Below are 20,113 nucleotides of genomic sequence, written 5' to 3' on the forward strand. Positions count from 1 at the left end.
CCGGATCTGTAATCTGCTGACAGAACATACCTGCCAACCTTGAATTATATACCCAACCAAAAATCCACTAGGAATGAAGGCGAAAAAAAAAAAAAAAAGACATTTTCAGATAAACTGAAACTGAGAGGTTTCAGCAATAGAAGATCCACTGTAAGAGAAATTCTAGGGTGTTTTCCAGGCAGAAGAAAATGATCCAAAATGGAAGATCAGAGATGCAGGCACGGATGAAGAGTAACGAAAATGGTACATCTGGGAGTCAATTTAAACAAGAGCTCACTGTTCAAAACAACAGTTACTGTATCTATATCTTTGGCAGTTTGTGTACTTATGTAGAATTAAAATAACGTGGCAATAATTCCCTCTAAAGTGAGAGAACCCCTTGGGGGTGACTGGTGGGAGGCCACCAAAGCACCCTCAGGAGTTGCCAGTCCACTCAGCCTATTCCTCATGGCGCTGCTTCACGTTTCCTTTTTCTGACCCAAGGCCTCACCCCCAATGAACTCCCACCTGGTTTTGGATTTAGGGCAGGTGCCTGCCCCCCAACTGGAGTGTACCCCGTTTGTGGGTGTGTTGGGTTCCCTCTTTTCCTGGGCAGAATCAGTCACAAGTGTGTTGCAAGGCTTTCATTTTTAGTTCTCCACTCAAACTTTTACATGTTTTTCCCCTGAGTAGTACACATTCATTGCTGAAGATTTGAAAAATACAGAAAAGCACCCAGATTAAATTTCCTGTAATTGCCCTGCACAGAGAGAGTCACTGTTTTAGACTCGGTGAGCAGGTCTCTTTCTATTTATGTATCGTTTTTCTTTAAAAAGAGGGGGGATCGTGCTATACACAGTAGTGTAACCTGCTAATGCATTGCACACCTTTTTCCATGTCATGAATGCTCTTCTAAAACAGGATTTGAATAACTGCACAGTTTTGTCATATGGATATATCGTGCTTCATTTAGCTAATCTCCTGTCCATGTTTCCTTTTGTTTCTTTTGGTCCTAAATATTGCTGTAACCAGTGACCATCCTGACACACAAGTGATTCTTTTCTGAGGATAAATTACTGGGAGTGCATTTGCCGTTCAGAGGCTACGTTCATTTTAAGGCTTTGGAGACAAGAAGCCAAACTGCCTTCCCAGCTGTGGAATCTTTGATTAGTCTGCGACGATGCCAAACTTTTCTCTGAATTAAAAAAATCTGCCTTCTGGACGGTCCCTTTCAATAGGCTTTCCTCTAAGACCTCTTGTCAGGGGTATAGTAAGTTCTCAGCAGACGAGTTTCTTCTTGCCTCAGCTAACACAGCCTGATCTGTTGTGGCCATATAAGGTCTCAGTGACTCATACCCTCTCTGGAGTGGTCAGAATTTGGGTTTAGGAGCCCATAAACAGAATAATCCAAAGTAAAAGTGGCTTAAACAACATGGAATCATGGGGCTTCCCTGGTGGCGCAGTGGTTGAGAGTCCGCCTGCCGATGCAGGGGACGCAGGTTCGTACCCCGGTCCAGGAGGATCCCACATGCCACAGAGCGGCTGGGCCCGTGAGCCATGGCCGCTGAGCCTGCGCATCCGGAGCCTGTGCTCCGCAACGGGAGAGGCCACAACAGTGAGAGGCCCGCGTACCGCAAAAAAAAAAAAAAAAAAAAATGCAATTACGTTTCTCTCCTATAGATATTTGTCTGTGAGAAGTCCAGAGATGGTCTGGCCAGGCTGGAATGGCATCTCCACCCAGTCCTGCCAGCTCCATTGTCCTGGGATGTGGCTTTCATCCTCATGATCCAAAATGACTGCTCAAGTGCCAACCACTATCCGCCCATTCCAGGCAGCAGGAAGAAGACAGGTGTACCCCTTCCTTTTAAGGAGATTTTCTAGAAATAACACACGTCAGTTCTGCTTACATCTTACCAGCCAGAACTTGCTCAGTCACATGGCTACAGCTAGCTAAAAGGAAGGAGGGAAATGTGGTGGAAAAGTGCCTGGATAAAAACTGAAGTCCTACTATTGAAGGTCAGAGTGGCTATTAGGAGACAACTCTACTACTTAGTGTGATGGGCTGAATTGTGTCCCCTGAAAATTCATACGTTGAGTCCTAACCCCTAGCACCTGAGGATGTGACTATATTTGGAGAAAGTGTCTTTAATGATGTAATTAAGATAAAATAAGGTCATGAGGGTGGGCCCTAATCAAATATGACCATTGTCCTTTAAGAAAAGAGGATTAGGACCCAGACGTGCATAGAAGGAGGAACATGCAAGGACACAGGGAGAAGACGGCCGTCTGCACACCAAGTAGAGAGGCCTCAGAAGGAACCAGCCTGCTCACACCGTGATCTGGGACTTCCAGCATCCAGGACTGAGAGGATAAATTCTTGTTATTTGAGCCCCCCATTCTGTGGAACTTTGTTAGCACAGCCCTAGCGAACTAATACACTTACCTGTTGCTGTGTAACCAATCGCATGGTGGCTTAACAACACAGGATCTCACAGTTAATGCAGATCAGGAATCTGGGCACAGCTTAACTAGGTCCTTCACTCCCTGGTCTCTCAAAAGCCTGCGTTTAAGTACCACCTGCCTCTCACTTGAAAGCTCAACTGGGCAGGGATCCACCTCCGAGCTCATGTGGTGTTGGCAGGATTCAGTTCTCCCTGGGCTGTTGGCCGAGTGGGCCTCCCAACATGGCAGCCTGGCTTCAAGAACGCGTGTGCAAGCCAAGAAGGTGCAGACAGCCAGCAGGACAGAAGGCTCAGTCTTTTGTTACTTAATCCCAGGAGTGCCACCTTTGCCTATTAGAATGTTAGAAGTGTCAGTGAAAATTCAATTCACAATCAAGTTAAGAAGAAAATAGAGAATTTTATTCAAGCCAAAATGAGGATTATAAGCCAGAAGGCAGGCTCTCAGAAGCTCTGAGAGCTGTTCTGCCTGGTAGAAGTCCAAGACACAATCATATATATATATATATATATTTTTTTTGCGGCACGCGGGCCTCTCACTGTTGTGGCCTCTCCCGCCACGCAGCACAGGCTCCGGACGCGCAGGCTCAGCGGCCATGGCTCACGGGCTCAGCCGCTCCGCGGCATGTGGGATCTTCCCAGACCGGGGCACGAACCCGTGTCCCCTGCATCGGCAGGCGGACTCCCAACCATTGCGCCACCAGGGAAGCCCAATCATATCTATTTTTGAGACAAAGGCTCATACATCACAATGACATACTGACATTTTACAGAGAGTTCACCGAAGATACATAGTCCAGGTAAACCCTTACAAAGTGCGCAGTCAGTACGGCCCCCTCCAGAGTTGGGAAAGAATGCTAACCTTGTAAGAAGTTCCACTGCTAGGTCAGAAGAAAGGAGGAGTTGATCTTTACGGTCCCGCAGGCGTTCCCATCTTGGAGGAGGTCTGGTTCACGGGTAACGCAGATGCACACTGCACAGTAGGGAGGGAGGGGGCCCAAACGACATAGAGAACTTTCTGTTCAAACTTTTTTGTCTTGCTGTAAAATGTAAACCTTAATCAGAAGCCAGCCTCCAGTGACAGCCCACTCTCAAGGGGAGGGGACTATACAAGGTGGTGATCTCAGGAGGGGGGGTCACTAGGTCATCCGAGAAGTCTGCCAACCACAGTCCCTGACAGCCTGGAGCCCCGTCATTGTGGCCTGTCCTGTGAGGGCTGGCACATGGCTTGGCCTGTGGACAAGGGCCTTTATTAAATCAGGGAACTGGGACCTCAAGGCTTGTGGCAAGTTTCTCTGAGGTCCTTCCCCTGAAGCGGGGGCAGTCGCTGTCCCCTTGGAGACAAGGCTTCCTGTGGCGATGCTGGGTTCACCTGACTGCTTTGGGACAACAGGGTCTGAAATTAGGCGGAGACGTGGCTTGTGGCCTAGAACAGGTCGCTGCCCTGAGTGGGCTCTGGAGGCTTCATGCTGCTTGCCCCAGGCGGCTTCTCTGAGGGCCACCCACTCCCTGGGGGCAAGCGGACGCTGCCCCTCTGCTTGCTCACTGCCGCCCCTCCGGGTGGCGAGGCTCTGGAGCCCGGGACCCTCCCACGCCGGCCAGCCTCGCTCAAGGGGGGGCACACCCTTGGGCCGGGCAGTCATGCCGGCGGGGCAGTCTCTGGGGTCAAAGCTGCTTCTCGCTGCACCAGCCACGGCCTCTCCGGGCAGCAGGCACCGACCAGGCAGGTTTTTACCACCCGTCCCTGCCCCAGGCCCTCCGCCAAGTTCCTCAGCTCCTCCTCGGGCTGCAGACTGGCTCTCCAGGGCTCCGCTCCTCTCTGGGGGCCACACCTGGGCTCCCGCCTTGAGGGTCCTCTGGCTCCGCGCGGGGCGACCCACTTTCCCCTTCCTCCTCTGCAAGGCTGTCCCGTGAGCCCTCTCTCCGCCCGGGCCGCTGGGTGAGCAAGCACCCACGCAGGGTCTCCGGCTCCGAGTCCACGGCCGGCCCTCCCTGCCACCCGCCGGGCGTCGGCCGGGGTCTCCTCGACTAGGGGCTTCTTCCCGAGGGAGCATGACACTCACGACCGCCCCGCCCCTCCTCGCCGCGCCCCTAGTCCGCGTCCTGGAGGAGCGCTGGGGTCTCCGTGGTCGCGGCGGTCCTAGAAAGCGAGACGGCGGGCGCGGGAGACTGACTGGCGCCGCGCCCGGCCACTGGCGGAAGCCGCCGCCTCTGGCTGTCAATCTCGCCAGCCTGGCCCCGCCCCACGACGGAGCGTCGCGGGACGCAGGGCCGCGGGGGCTGCCGGGACGGACCCAAGATGGCCGAGCGCTTCGGTTCCGCTCCTGCCCGTGCCTCCGAGCCTCATTCATTGCCGCGCTGGTGAGCGGAACCGCGAGCAGGTCCGAGGGTTCCGGGGGCTGTTCCCGCGGGGCGGGAGGCCGCCATGGCGACCCTGGAAAAGCTGATGAAGGCCTTCGAGTCCCTCAAGTCCTTCCAGCAGCAGCAGCAGCAACAGCAGCAGCCGCCGCCGCCGCCGCCGCCTCAGCCTCCTCAGCCGCCGCCGCAGGCGCAACCGCCGCCTCAGCCGCAGTCGCCGCCGCCCCCGCCCCCGCCGCCGCCGCCGCCGCCGCCGCCCGGACCGGCCGTGGCCGAGGAGCCGCTGCACCGACCGTGAGTGCAGGCCCGCTGCAGCTCCCCGGCCCGCGGCGACAGGGCCGCCCCGTGGTCCCCACCCAGTTCCCCGGCCCCGCGTGGGTCTCCGGCCCTCGGCAGGCGCGGGGAGCCTCGCCGGCCTCTCCCGGAGGCGCCGGGGCGGCCCCGGCCCCAGTCCTCTGCTCTCCCGGCTGCGAAGTTAGGGGAGGAACCGGGGCTGTGTTGTGAGCAGAACTTCGCAGATCCGAGGCCGCGTCCCGTCCCTCTCCTCCTGGTCTGAGAGGAGGAGGGCTGGGGGCGCAGGATGCTCCGGGAATTGGAGCCGGAGTGATGCGGGGACAGTGGTGACATCATGCCTTGGGACGTCGGGCTGGAGGGCGGGGGAGCGCGCGCGGCCCAATGGAGAGCCTCCTGCGAGGGCCCCTTTAAGCAGCCTGTGGCTCGGGGCTGCAGCCTCAGGGCATTTCGTGTCGTTCCGGATCCGCAGCAGAATGTTGAGCTTCAGGGAGAGACCGGCTTGTCTCAGCTCGGGTTGGCCTGCGGGCACTTGAATGAGCTGTGATTGCCAAGTAAGCGGTGAACTGACTAGACGGTGGTTGTTCACGCGTGAGAAGCAATAAAACTGGCTTAAATATTAGGAAGAGTTGGCTGCCCTTTATTGCCTGTCCTCAGTTGGAAACAAATGACATGTTGCCGAGGGAGAGGTTAATCGCTGGGGGCGAGTGATGTCCCTGTCACGAGTGTCGCAGTCCAGCTTTGCCGGAGCAGTGGTGTCTGCGGACCCCACGCACGCTTCCTGTTGCTGACATGTGCTACTGTTTGGAAGCAGGGGGTCTCCGTTGCTTGTGCCAGGGAAAGTTTTTGAAACAGAAGAAGAGAGACCATTAACGACACCGTCTAAGAGAACCGAGTACTTTTCCCTGAAGTCTTGTGTGCTGGGTGTTCAGCAGAGGTCAGGGTGTGTGCTCTGCTGCAGTTCGGGCCTTTCTTTCATCTCGGGTCATTTTATTTCTGATCTGGGTGTGTACAGGATGGCGTTTAACGAGGAAAGTTTTCGCGAAGCAGCCCCTCCAAGAAGCGTACCTTCTTCAGGCTGATTCGTTTTTAGTAATGTTTTCTTCGTTATGCGTCTGATATGATCCTTGCTGTGTCCTGAGGTTTCATTAGAAACTGAGACTTTGGGGAGTAATTTTGGCTTATCTGTTAAAATAAAATCTGGAAACAAATTAAGTTTTCTGCTAAAAGGTGAAAAACCTGTTTGGATACTGACAGGGGAAAAATGTTGGTTTTTGTTTGTTTTTTAACAATTTGACTTTTCTCTGCAGCAGGTGATTTATAACCATAACTATCCATTCCAGACTTTTATGGTCGTGCTTTTCCTGGAGTTAGATGTCGTGGAAGTCCATGCCCTGGGTGATCTTGTATAAAGGCGGGAAGCACCAAGCAGGGCTCTGGGTGGGAAGGAAGGCCTTACTTCCGTCCCTGTCTGCTTGTTCAAACACTTGGTCAGTCTGAAAATATGCTTTCTGTTTCTTATGCTGATTTGACAGAACCTGAATTAACTTATCTTCTTCAAAATACGGGTGTAAAGAGGTTTCCTTCTTAAGCCAGCTTGACAAAGTAGATACATTTTGTTTCATTATTGTAAGGAAATGTATGATTGACTTATTTTTAAAATTTAGTCTATCATTTTTGCATAAATAATACATTAACATGGTACAAATTCCAAAATTGCAAAAAGTTAATTAAAGTGTCTCTCTCCTGTTCCTTTCTCCTGAGTACCTAACTCCATTCCCAGAGGCAAGCTTCCTCCTTGTGTATCCTACCAGATATAATCTATGTATTATATATATGAAGATAGATTTTAAATTTTTTAAAAACAAAAGTACTTCAGAATAGTAACTTTGAAAGGTTCTTAGCATGCTCTGAAATCAACTGCATTGGGCTTAATTATAGTTATTTTAAATAAAATGCATAAATGTTACATTTTCATGTACTTTGCTGTTGAGAAAGCAAGTATTCATTAATTTTGAGTAACGAACTCACTGCTTACAGATTTGGATCTTGGCGTTTCTGTTCAGATGCTTCAGCTGAAAAATCCATGCCCCAAAGTAAGATTGGCCAAAAGCAATTAGAAAGTAACTGTTCTATTTTTATGGCCCTTGCTCTCTGTGGAACTATGGTGTCACCAGCCACGCTTGGGCTTCAGTTGAAGGATCTGAGTGCCTACTCCCAGCTCAGCATATGGGATACAGGGGTTCCGGGCGGTACTGGCTACAGTCTCAGCAAGGCTGACGTGCAGGGGAGTGCCAGAGCTTGGCAGGGTCCTAACTGCAATTATGAGGCAGTTGACATTGGCCTTTGGCACTTTCTCACTCTCCTTCAGATTCCCTCCTAGTTTTTCTCTGATTTTAATTATTTGCTGAATATCTAATGTGTGCCAGCCAGTATCGTAATAGGTGCAGGGCTACAGCCATGAACAGATAAAGCTCTGCCCTCATGAAGCTTACATTTTAGTGAGGGACATAGACCAGAAACAGGATACGTAAGAAAAATACACAGTATGTTGGACGGTGGTAAACAAAGGAGGAACAGCAGCAAAGCAGGGAACGGGGTCTAGGAAATGTCAGGGTTCATAAGTTATTGACGTTTTAGATAGGGTGTCCAGGGAAGGGCCACTGAGATGGTGTCTTTTGAGTAAAGACCAGAAGAGAGTCAGGGATTGCCATAAAGGTATGTGGAGGGGCGTTCCAGGCAGAGGGAGCTGGTCCAAACCCCGCTGATGGAGGAATAGCGAGGCGGCGGTGTGGCCCGTTGAATTAGCGAGAGGGAGACTCAGTAGGAGCTGAGGTCAGAGAGGTAGAGAGAGTGCTGTACCAGATAGATCAGTAGGCCCTCCCTTCAAGGTGGAATAAAGACAGTGGCATTTATTCTACGTGAGGTGGGAGGTTTTGGAGGGTTTGGTCCGAGGAGTGGCAGGATTTGAATTCCATTTTTCAGTGAATACTGGCTGAGAGCTGAGTGAAGGCAGCATGGTGAGGAGCAGGAGACCAGCTGGGAAGCGAGCCACGTGCCCGGGTGAGATGCTGGCGAATTCTGTCAGGTTGTTAGGGGTGGCAAGGTGGGAACTGACTGAATTTTGAAGGTAGAACCAACAGGACTTGTTCATCTCTGTCTGCTAAGCATGACATAATTTAGCCATAGTTGGTGTTATCAGTTATATTCAACTGCAGGTAACAGAAAACTCTGCTGCCATAACTTAAATAGGAAGGAATTTATTATAAGACAGCAGTGTCTGCTTGAGGAAGCTCACCAGTGATTAGGGACCCAGCTTCTTTCTTATGCTTAACTTGCAGACCCTCATCCTCATTCTTTCCCATTTTTGAAGTTGGGTTGTCTTTTTATTGTTGAATTGTGACAGTTTTCATAATATTCTGGGTACTAGACCCTTATCAGATGCATGATTTGTAAAATGATACTCCCTTTCTTGGGTTGCCTCTTCAGTCTTTTTTTTGGCTGAGCCCTGTGGCTTGTGGGGCGGCTTGTGGGATCTTAGTTCCCCGACCAGGGATTGAACCCGGGCACATGGCAGTGGAAGTGCGGAGTCCTAACCACTGGACCGCCAGGGAAGTCCGTATACAGTCTTGATTACCATTAGGTTTTTCTTTTTTAATTTTTAAAAAAGATTAATTAATTTAGTTTTGGCTGCGTTGGGTCTTCGTTGCGGTGCGAGGGCTTCACATTGCGGTGGCTTCTCCTGTTGCGGAGCACGGGCTGTAGGTGCACGGGCTTCAGTAGTTGTGGCTCGCGGGCTCTAGAGCACAGGCTCAGTAGTTGTGGCTCGTGGGCTCTAGAGCGCAGGCTCAGTAGTTGTGGCGCACGGGCTTAGTTTTTCCACGGCAGGTGGGATCTTCCCAGACCAGGGCTCGAACTCGTGTCCCCTGCATTGGCAGGCGGATTCTTAACCACTGCGCCACCAGGAAGTCCCTACCATTAGTTTTGTATCACAGTTTCAAGTCATGAAATGTGAGTCCTCCAACTTTATTCCTTTTCAGGATAGTTTTGGCTATTCTGGGCCCCTTGCATTTCCATTTGAATTGTAAGATCTGATTGTCAGTTTCTACGAAGAAGCCAGCTGGAATTCTCTGATGGGTATTGCATTGAATCTGTAGATCAGTTTGGGGAGTATTGGCACCTTAACAATATTAAGTCTTCTGATTCTTGAACATTGGCAAACATTTTATGTAAATGGTACATCTCTGTAGCAACCATTAAACTCTGCCATTGTAGAAAAGAAGCATCCAGAAGCACTATGTAAGTGAATGTGAGCCTCTGTTCCAATAACATTTTATTAAGGACGTTGAAATTTTTATAGTTTTCACGTCATAAAATATTATTCTTTGATTTTTTTTGGGGGCGGGTGTCAACCGTTTAAAAATGTAAAAACACTTCTTAGACTGGCCGAAACAGGTAGGCTGTAGTTTGTCCACCCCTAGATTAGATATGATAGGACCACTTTGGGGAAGCATTTCTTTTTTGGTTGCTTTTTGTTAACTGGCTTAAAAAAAATTACACATATACGTTGCAACAACGTCTTCAAATAGCACAGAAGGTGGAAAGCAAAGTCTTCCTCCCTGGCTGTCCTAGTCTCATTCCCTAAAAATAACAATTGTTAAGTTTCTTTTGTTTTCTCTGATTTTTTTTTTTTTTTTTTTTTGGCGGTTCGCAGGCCTCTCACTGTTGTGGTCTCTCCCGTTGCGGAGCACAGGCTCCGGACGCACAGGCTCAGCGGCCATGGCTCACGGGCCCAGCCGCACCGCGGCATGTGGGATCTTCCCGGACCGGGGCACGAACCTGTGTCCCCTGCATCGGCAGGCAGACTCTCAACCACTGCACCACCAGGGAAGCCCGTTTTCTCTGATTTTTTAATGCATATACAAGTCCTTTTTTTTTTTTTTTTTTGCATGAATGAGCTCACACTATATTATTTCACTTAGTGTACCAAAGACATTGTTTCATAGCAGTACCTATCATTCTTATTAACTGCTATATAATACTGTAGAATTTCTTTTTAAAAGAGGACTTATGGAGATGTAAAGGCAAAGGTCTTACAGTGTCCTGGCTTTCCTATTCTCTCCTCCTTCAGAGGCCCCACCCCCATTACCTCTGGTCCCTGCAAGTGAGCCAATCACTCAGTAAACTACCTTGGAATGGAAGTCTTATTCAGACAGCAAGAAGGAAAAATTTACACAGTACAAGTTGTGTTAGCTTGAATCAGTTTGGGTGCTAGAATATGTGTTAGAGACGAGATATGCCATAGGTCCTCGCTGCTCAGAGTGTGGTCTCAGGGCCAGCAATTTGGTATCACTGGGAGCTTATAAGAAGTACAGAATCTCTGCCCTGCCTTAGACCTACTGAATCAAGAGTCTGCATTTTAACCAGGTTTGTGAGCAATTTATGTGCACGTTAAAGCTTGAGAACTCCACTGTCGATGATCAGGACCTACTTTTCTGTTGATATAGTATAATATAATATAAAATTCCATCAGCACTTGGGAGGGAAGACTTATGTTGCTTACATCTGTCCAGGCGTAGCTGAGGCAGTATCATTTCTCTGTCCTAGGGCCATGGAGCATTTGTGCAGCTGTAAAGTAGGTGTAACACTGACACGTAAGCTGTGGTGGCATTAAGAGCTCCCAGCTACTGGGAGTGGGCACTTAAGTGGGGACTGGACTAGATGACCTGGAAGGGTTCCTTTCAACTGGGTGCCTGTTGTGTGCCAGGGCCTGTTCTGGGCCCTTGGGTTACAGCAGTGAACAAGGCCAGTGGTGTTAAAGACTATGGAGAAAGACAAAACAGAATAAGGGGGAGAGGAGCTTTGTGGTGGTGTTTAGGGTGCGAAGTGCACTGAGAAGGTGATGCTGGAGCAGGGGGAGGGGGGTGGGTATCTGGAGGAGGTGAGGTTGAGGTAGAGGGAACAGATGAGCGGGAGTGCTTTCCATGTTGCAGGAGTAGTAAGGAGGCCAGAAAGAGGAGATGAGGGGGAGCCGTTTAGGGCCTGTACCCCAGTATAAGGACTTTGGATTGTACTCTGACCAGATGCTTACTTGTGTAGTCAAACAAGTGATACAGCTTACGATGCTAAGCCAACACCAGATGCTGGCTTGGAAGCAACTGGGTCACTTAGTCATCGCTGGTGGGACTATGAAATGGACAGCTACTCTGGAAAACAAGCAGTGTCTTGTAGAACTGAACATACAGTTACTATATGACCCGGCAGTTGCACTCTTGGGTGTTTATCCCGGAGAAGTGAAAACTTACGTTCACATAAAAACCTGTACATAAATGTTTGTAGCAACTTTATTCATAATAGCCAAAAACTAGAATCAGCTTAGATGTCCTTCAACAGGTGAATGGTTAAACTACTCAGCACTAAAAAGGAACAAACTCCTGATAATACATGCAACAACTAAGATGAATCTTGAGGAAATCATGCTAGTGAAAACAGGCAATCCCCAAAGGTTATATACGGGCTGATTCTACTTATGTAACATTTTTGAAATGACATAGTTCTAGGAGTGGAGAGTAGATGAGTGGTTGCCCGGTTAGGGGTGGGTGGAGGTACAGAGTGGAGGGCCAAGGGAGGTGGGTGTGGTTCTCAAAGGGCAGCTCAAGGGATCCTCATGGTGACGGAAGTGTTCCATATCTTGACTCTGGTGGTGGATACACAAACTTACACATCTGATGACATTGTGTAGAACTAAATGCACACATCCGCACAGATGAGTAAAAGTAAAACTGGACATCTAAAGATCAGTGGATTGTATCACTGTTCTGGCTGTGATTGTTTTGCAGAATGTTAGTAGTGGGGGAAACTGAGTGAAGTACACGCTGTATTTCTTTTATTGATATTTCTTACAGTTACATGTGAATCTACAATTACCTCATTAAAAACTTTTTTTTAAGAAAGATTTTTAAAAATTTATTTATTTTTGGCTGTGCCAGATCTTAGTTGCAGCCTGTGAGATCTTTAGTTGCGGCATGCAGGCTTCATAGTTGTGGCACGCATTCGGGATCTGGTTCCCTGACCAGGGATCGAACCTGGGCCCCCTGCATTGGGAGTGTGGAGTCTTACCCACTGGACCACCAGGGAAGTACCCCTCATTAAAAACTTTAATTAACAAAGAAGGCCACCCTGGTGGACAGGGAGCAGGAATGAAAGAGGCTATTAAAGTAATCAAATCTGATTGAAGTCATCAAATCAGTGGGGAGGCTGTTGAAGTAGTCAAAGCTGGAGGTGCCGGCAGCTTGTGCCGGGCTGGGAGCAACAGTGCTGGTGGCGAGGAGTGGTCACATGCCTTCCTCTGGGGAGGAAGAGCTGCTGGGATTTGCAGACGGATTTTTTTAAAAATTGAGATTATGATTTACATATCATAAAATTCACCATTTTAAAATGTACAACTTAGTGGTTTGTAATATATTCACAAGGTTCTGCAACCATCACTGCTGTCTAATTTCTGGAACATTTCATCACCCCAAAAAGAAAGCCCCTCTCCATTAGCAGTCAGTCCCCATTTTCCCTCCCCCAGCCCCTGGCAACCATTCATCTATTTCTGTCTCTATGGATTTGCCTGTTCTGGACGTTTCTTGTGAACGGAATCGTACACATGGGGCCTTTTGTGTCAGACCTTTTTCACTTAGCATAGATCGCATTTTGAATTGCACCTTCTTCTGTTAGTAATTGTTACAGTACTCAGTTAAATTACTAGTAAGAAAGGCTTTCACAGCCCTTTTCTGTGATATAGACTGTGTGGTGGGGAAATCGTAGGCCTTGCTTCCCCTAATCAAACAGTACTTTTTCTTTTCGGCCGTGTCGAGCGGCTTGTGGAATCTTAGTTCCCTGACCAGGGATTGAACCTGTGCCCTTGGGAGTGAAAGTCTTGAGTCCTAACCATTGGACCGCCAGGGAATTCCCTTAAGCAGTACTTTTATTTTAAAATTATGTATGAAACATAATTCCAAAATGACTTTGGTGTTCCATTCCTTCTTTAAAAAAAAAAAGATCCAAAAGAGTCCTAATCTTCTAGGAACACTCTCATTAGTATAGTACTTGGTGAAAGTTAGAGAGCAGCTGATGAGGAATCAGAAGACCTGGATGTCTGCCCGGCCATTTACTGCCCTGCTCCTGCAGGCGGAGCAGCCTCTAGACCTCAGTTTTACTCATCGTGTGGGGTGTGTAGGCACCGACTCGAAAATGTGTATGTGACAGTACCTGTGACCACAACTAGCAAGACAAGTGCACGATAGGTGATCGTTTTCAATTCCTGGAGTACTCAAGGCCCTCCCTTGCACACCCTCAACCTGGAATCAGATTTTTCATACATAATTCTAAAAATAAGAATTTTGACAAGAGGGTTTGAATTCCCATTTTCAGAATTAGTTCTTTGATGATCGTTTTAACGTGTTTGTAGTATGCCTGTAGAGTCCTTGATTTTTATATGTTCCTCCTCCTTACAGATGCGTGTTTGTGTACAGATCGCTTCATTACACAGTTGGGGGGGGCTGACTGTGGTTTGTTTTCACTTTGAAGCTGGAGTTAAAATAAGCACGTTTACAAAAGCAGCTGAAGGATCAGGACTGTTCTTACCTTGTTTATCCAGCTCTCACCCTGCTCATCCAGTTCCTGCCTAGAGCAAGGCGGTTCCGTTTTCACCTTAATTTCCATACTTACTCTTCTTGTAGAACAAGTCAGTTTGACAACTTAGTTCATCAGCCTAATTAAATTCCATGGGGGAATGAAATAGTTGTAGTTTTCTTAAACTTCCAAGTTGGTTTATTGGACAAAATAAGACGGGAAGGAGGTATTTGAAGCAGGGACCATGGCATGTACAAGAACTGAGTTTGAAGGTGCATGACCAAAACGACTGGGTTATTTCCAGTGGCCAGAGTTCCCACGCAGGCTTCCTGCCGGAGGGAAGTAGCCTGAGGCCAGACTATGCTGGGCCTGCTTAAGCCGGGTTGGTGTTTGTACTGGGTGGGGGTGTTCGTTCCTTTTGGGCTACATTGCTGCCCTGACATCTTTCAGTGGGTAGTGTTGGAAGGGCTGTTTTTTTCGTTTTCTGATATTTTTGGTTAATGCCTCTTTGTTGGGGTGTCTGAGGGTAGAGTCTGATTCTCACACTTTAAAATGTGGGTATTCTTCAGTGTGATAAAAGAGAAGATTTTACAGGATAAGTATTTTGGTAGCAGTCAGGTGGTTTGTTTTTATGCTCCTCACCCAAAATAGGTACTTAGTAATTACTGTTTAAATTTTAATAGCATGACTAGTAACCACTGAAGACTTTGCCTGTCTGTCTGAAGAATCGTATGACTTTAGGGCTATCTATCGAGTGTGGAAAGATGAAAATTTAAATATACTACGGTAGATTTTTTTTTCCCCCCTCAAAAGTGTTTGGATTGCTGGAAAATGATTGTGGATGAGTCAGGAAGAGAAACTTAAAACATGTGCTTTCTTTGTAACGGACCATGATAGAACGTGTGCTGCCCTCTTTCTGGCAGTGAAGTCGTGAAAGTCAGGGTCATCAGACGTGTCGTGGTTGACGTCTTGGTCACAGCCAGAGGGGCTGAGGGCTGCAGCTCGGACTCCACAAAGTGCTTGAACTCAAGCCTGTGGGGTTGCCCTACAGTTTCTCTCTTTTTTAAGCTTTGCTGTTTCTACTTTTCTTTCCATCTCTTGGTTATGCAAACTCAAGTTTAAAGCAATAATCATTTATCTTCTGAATCCTGTTTGTAAGACTGACTTAAGAACTTTTGAGTCAGTTTTAACGTGTATGTAACCTACCCTCCTACAGCAAAAGCTTACTTATCCATTCCTTTGTTGTCTGTCTGAAACACCTTCTCCAGTGTAGGTGCTGTGCTGCGTGCCAGTGAGAGACACGATATGACCTTTGCTCTTAGTGAGTCTGTCATCCCTGGGGAGGAAATTGCAGGGACAGTTACTACCAAAGAGTGTGATGGGGGTGCTGGCTGACGGCCGGGCCTAGGGCAGGGTCCCGGGTGAATAAGGCAGGCTTTCCTCACAAGGAGCTCGGAGGAGGAGCTAGACCCAGACAGACAACAGAAGAATGTATTTTTATTTTGGTGGGTGAGACTGATATTTTCTCTTTGACTTTCTGCTAGTTTCATAAACTTTTGCTCAAGTTCTGGCTTGGGGGAACAGCACAGTAGGTCTTAAGGAAACCAGGCGGCAGGTCCAGAGAGCTGTATTGTTTATTGTTACCTGTATTCTTGTGGTTTGTTCCACACGTGAGGAGGGAGACAAGGTTCTTTTTGAAGCTCACATTTGTATTTATCACTTTTCTATTCTGACCATCGTTAAGTAGTGAAGTCCACTCAGTTTAGTGTTTGTCGACCTTTTTCTGATTACCATCCCCGTAGGAATCATTTTAGACCTCACGGTAAGAGGCTACCCAGGGAGGGGCCACTACCTATATAGCTAGGAGCCTGGGTGTATGAATTCAGTTCACTTAAGGCCTTTGACAGATTCTCACTTTGGAAAAGAGTAGTGGATAAGTGAGTTAGTTTGCTTCCTAACGTGCTTGGAGTGGTCAGTGTTCTTTAATTTTCTTGATGGCTGTCTTAAACTAGGTAACCTCTGAGCTGCTGTAATAGAGACTTTAATGTGGTGGCTCAAAGAAGAGAGCATTTAAATTCTCATGGCGCTTTCTTCTTTAAATTGAGGTATTTTATTTATACACACACACATACATATATATAGTAAAATGTACCCTTTTTAATGTACAGATCAGTGAATTTTGACAGTTGCATAAAGCTGTGTAACTACTGCCACAATCAAGATTTAGAACAGTGCCATCACCTCCTAAAGATTCCCCCTGCCTCGGACCTCTTTGCTGTCAACTCCCCGCTCCTCCGCCAGGCCCCTGGAAATTACTGATCACCTTATGTTCCCCTGGTTTTGTGTCTTCCAGAACGTGGCATAAATGGAATTATACTTATGTATCTTGAAGCTGATACGTTGAGATTCATCCTTGTGTGAATCAGTGGTTTGCTGCTTTTTACTGCCAAGCAGTGTTCCGTCATTGGGCTGCGTCATTTATCCATCCACTGGGACATTTGGGTTGTTTCCATCACAGTGCTTTTGAAGTGAGTGACTCATGAGGGTGGGTGGTGAGGGGCCTCTGCCTCTTGTGGTCACTTGGGACTCAGGCTCCTTCCATCCTGTTGCTCTGCAGCCTTCTTGTTGTCTTTATCTGTATAATCAAAAACTGGGTGTTAGGAATGTTTGTTCCAGTCAGAGGGAACTAAAAGGGGGATGCCCAGGGCGAGCCAGCAAGGCAGAAGCTCCACCTGCTACTTCTGTTCCCATTTCATCTGTGAGAACTAAGTCACCTGTCTATCCCCGACTGCAGGGAAGCTAGGCTGTGGAGCTTCTAACCAGGAGGCGTGTGTCCGAGAAGGGAAGGCTGGCATTTTGGTGGGGGACTAGCAGTCCTCAACATAGCTTATCAGTAAGAGTCTCTTTTAGGAAAGAGACCAGTGGGAGACACACAGTCACCAGTCCACGTGGTGATGGACTCTTACTGACCAGTCATCGGGAAGCCCCTCTCCGCATGCCTTGGGCTTGTCTTCTCATTCAGGCTCTGTCTGTCCTTCATTTTGGACCCTGACTTTCCCCTTTGGAGACTCTTCCTTGTCCATTTTCTTCCCTGGCCACATCTGTAGTGCCTTTTGGAGGGTGTGTCTTTCGTGGATTTGCATAATTGTAAGAGCCTGTTCCTTCAGGTGTACTTGTTGGAAACTGAGGTTGCATTAGGGATTAAATAGAGGTGTTTGTTGGTTAGTTTTTAAATTTCTTTGGTACTAGAATTCCCTCCAAAACTTAGTAGTCTTCTGGTTTAGGTGTTTCTAGTTAGTACCATGTACTGGTGACCTGCTAACACTCAGATTCTTTTTGGATGTAGTTATCAAGCCTGAGTTATTTTTTGGCTTCCTCTTTGGATTGACCCTCTCTACCTTATTTCTGTGGTGCCTACCTCAGAGACATCTCAAGTCATAGGTTTGGGTGGGAAGCAAGCACCTTTTGTCTGATCTTCTTGACCAGGCTGTTTATCTCCTTTTTTTTGGGCTGAGAAGTCTTACTAGGAGGCTTTTGAGAAGTGTCTGGGCAGGGGGCTTGTTTCTAGCCGTTTGGGGATATAGAAGCAGTTAGCCATTGTCTGAACGTTATTTTACACCTAAGAGTGTGAGGTCTGTGTGGTATGCTGACTGTAGTCAGTAAATAAGACTTTGAGAAATGGCAGCAGCTTGGTATGTATTGTATTGACATCCTTGTGTTTCATTGAATTGCACACTCCGTCCATCCATGTGATCTTGGGTGAGCGCTGTTTGCACTGCAGTTTCTCCTTCTCTCTAAAGTAGAGAAAGCAGGTGTGGTAGTAACACCCCTTGACTTTTCTATGGAGCCCTGTCCTGTAGGGAACCCTGGGTTAGGTTCATCCCCCCTTCCCTGACCTCAGAGCCACCCTGCCCCCAGCAGGAATGGGTGGTTTACTTCTAGGAGTCAAGAAGCACTACTGAATGAATGAATGCCTTGTAGAAATAGATGGAGCGGATAACACAACACATGCAAACTTCCTTTACTCTTTTTTTTTCCTTTTAGAAAGAAAGAACTCTCAGCCACCAAGAAAGACCGTGTGAATCATTGTCTGACAATATGTGAAAACATAGTGGCACAGTCTCTCAGGTAACTGCACTTTGAACTTCCTAGTGAAAATTTAAAATTTCTGTATTTTCATTCTTAATGGGCTAGAATATTCTTTGTCTCCCCAATTGTTTTAAAACCTTTACAGGACCCCCTTCCCCATACTTCTGGCTACATATGTGGAGGATGTCCAGACACTGCAATGAGTAATGTTTCCATAATCTTACATAGTATCATTGTAACCATTATGATAATTGAACATGTTTATATTTTACTTATTGTGGTATTTGGAACAACAAGAGCCTGTCTAATTATAGTGGTCTTTTTTTTTTTAATTGGAGTATAATTGCTTCACAATGTTGTGCTGTACAGTGAAGTGAATCAGCTATATGTATACATATATCCCCTCCCTCTCGGACCTCCCTTCCCACCCCCATCCCACCCATTTAGGTCATCACAGAGCACCGAGCTGCGCTCCCTGTGCTTTATAGCATGTTCCCATTAGCTATCTATTTTTAAAAAAATAAATTTGTTTATTTATTTATTTATTTATTTTTGGCTGCGTTGGGTCTTTGTTGCTGCTCGTGGGTTTTCTCTAGCTGTGGCGAGCGGGGGCTATACTCTTCGTTGCGATGCACGGGCTTCTCTTGTTGCTGAGCACGGGCTCTAGGGTGCGTGGGCTTCAGTAGTTGTGGCACGTGGGCTCAGTAGTTGTGGTGCACGGGCTTAGTTGCTCCGTGGCATGTGGGATCTCTAGACCAGCGATTGAACCCGTGTCCCCTGCATTGGCAGGTGGATTCTTAACCACTGCCCCACCAGGGAAGCCCCACCACTAGCTATGTGTTTTACACATGGTACCCCTATGTTCATTGCAGCCCTATCTACGATAGCCAGGACATGGAAACAGCCTAAATGTCCATCGACAGATGAATGGATAAAGAAGATGTGGTGTATATGTATATGGTGGAATATTACTCAGCCATAAAAAGGAAGGAAATTGGGTCATTTGTAGAGATGTGGATGGACCTAGAGTCTGTCATACAGAGTGAAGTAAGTCAGAAAGAGAAAAACAAATATCGTATATTAATGCATATATGTGGAATCTAGAAAAATGGCACAGATGAACCTACTTGCAGGGCAGGAATAGAGATGCAGATGTAGACAACGGACGTGTGGACACGGATGAGGGGTGGGATGAATTGGGAGATTAGGTTAGACATAAATGCACTCTCGTGGTCTTTTGTTTGCTTTTCTTCAGCACTTTGCCCTCGTCCGACACTGTGGGAGTGCACGTGCTCCCCCCATGGCTGCTGCCTGCTCATTAAGGCTCTGGGACCAGTGGGATCACGGGCATTGACTGGAGGTCTGCTTCCCTGGCTCGATTGTTCCTCTGTGCTGAACTAGCAGCACCTTCTGTGTAGCTTCGTTGCTAATTCTCCTCATTCTCTTTTCTTTGGACTGTCGGTTTTTCTGACCATTGTTCATAGTAGCTGTGGATGGTAAATATTTTAAGCCTGTTTCTGATGGCTGAGTAGGAAACAGATTTACTTATGATTTCAGAATTCTGTTACCCACATGGGCATGTGTGAAGTACTTCTCTCTTGGCTTTTCTTTCCTTTGGAATAAATCATTCATGTTATTCTCCTGTTGGAAAGAGCTCTTTATAATCTGTTAGAAAAAGCTCTGAGAATAATAATCTTGATTTTAGTACTGACAGATATTTGGTGATTCATTTAATTTTAGTGGCACCTTGCTTTTGTATTTCATACTTTCAAAGCAATTTCACAATAGAGTATTTCACATTAGTTGAACTCATTCAGTTTGTGAAGGACAGTGGATGATTTCTGTTTCTATCTAATTTGTAGAAATATTGTGGGAAGAAATGAAGTGACAAATGAGAATATGTGCTGAGAATAAAAATATAAAAATTCTAAGTTAGCATACTATTGTTAGCATAGCTTAGAAAACAATACTAAGATAAAAGTAGGGGGGAAAAAGCTTGAATTCTATATCCACTCCTTATAAGCCAGGTGGTTTTAGATAAGTTTAACTTCTTGGAGCCACTGTTGCCTCATCTATGAAATGTAAACCCAATTTATAAGGGCTCCTGTGGGATGAAGCGACACCCGTGAAACACTGTTGAGAGCTACATGGATGTGTTCTTTAGCTACTGAGAGCCAGAAATACATCCCGTCGTGGCGCACACCGTCCTGCAACTGTCATTACTTTTGTATGAGGTGACGGTAAGTGCCCGACAGGCCCCTGGTGCCTGCTGCTGCGGCACTGCTGTGCTCACCTGACCCCCAGCATCCGGGTCTCGG

The 20,113-nt window shown here is 47.2% G+C and overlaps 1 protein-coding gene across 7 annotated transcripts in view; it reads left to right on the forward strand.

Moving 5' to 3' along the window:
- Positions 1–4,699: 4,699 nt before the first annotated feature.
- The window catches only part of HTT (huntingtin), a 137,014-nt gene continuing 121,600 nt past the window's right edge, over positions 4,700–20,113 (forward strand). For 2 of the 7 annotated variants that reach the window (XM_067734943.1, XM_067734946.1), the window contains exons 1-2: positions 4,701–5,090; positions 17,751–17,834. In XM_067734943.1, coding sequence (XP_067591044.1) covers positions 4,864–5,090; positions 17,751–17,834 — 311 coding nt within the window. In that variant the 5' untranslated portion in view covers positions 4,701–4,863. Of the gene's footprint in view, positions 5,091–5,519; positions 5,642–16,215; positions 16,235–17,750; positions 17,835–20,113 lie in introns of those variants that run through there. The other 5 variants (XM_067734942.1, XM_067734944.1, XR_010942814.1 and 2 more) reach the window with 4 other exon arrangements.

Source organism: Pseudorca crassidens, chromosome 4 (genome assembly GCF_039906515.1).
Source record: "Pseudorca crassidens isolate mPseCra1 chromosome 4, mPseCra1.hap1, whole genome shotgun sequence".
Lineage (NCBI taxonomy): Eukaryota > Metazoa > Chordata > Mammalia > Artiodactyla > Delphinidae > Pseudorca > Pseudorca crassidens.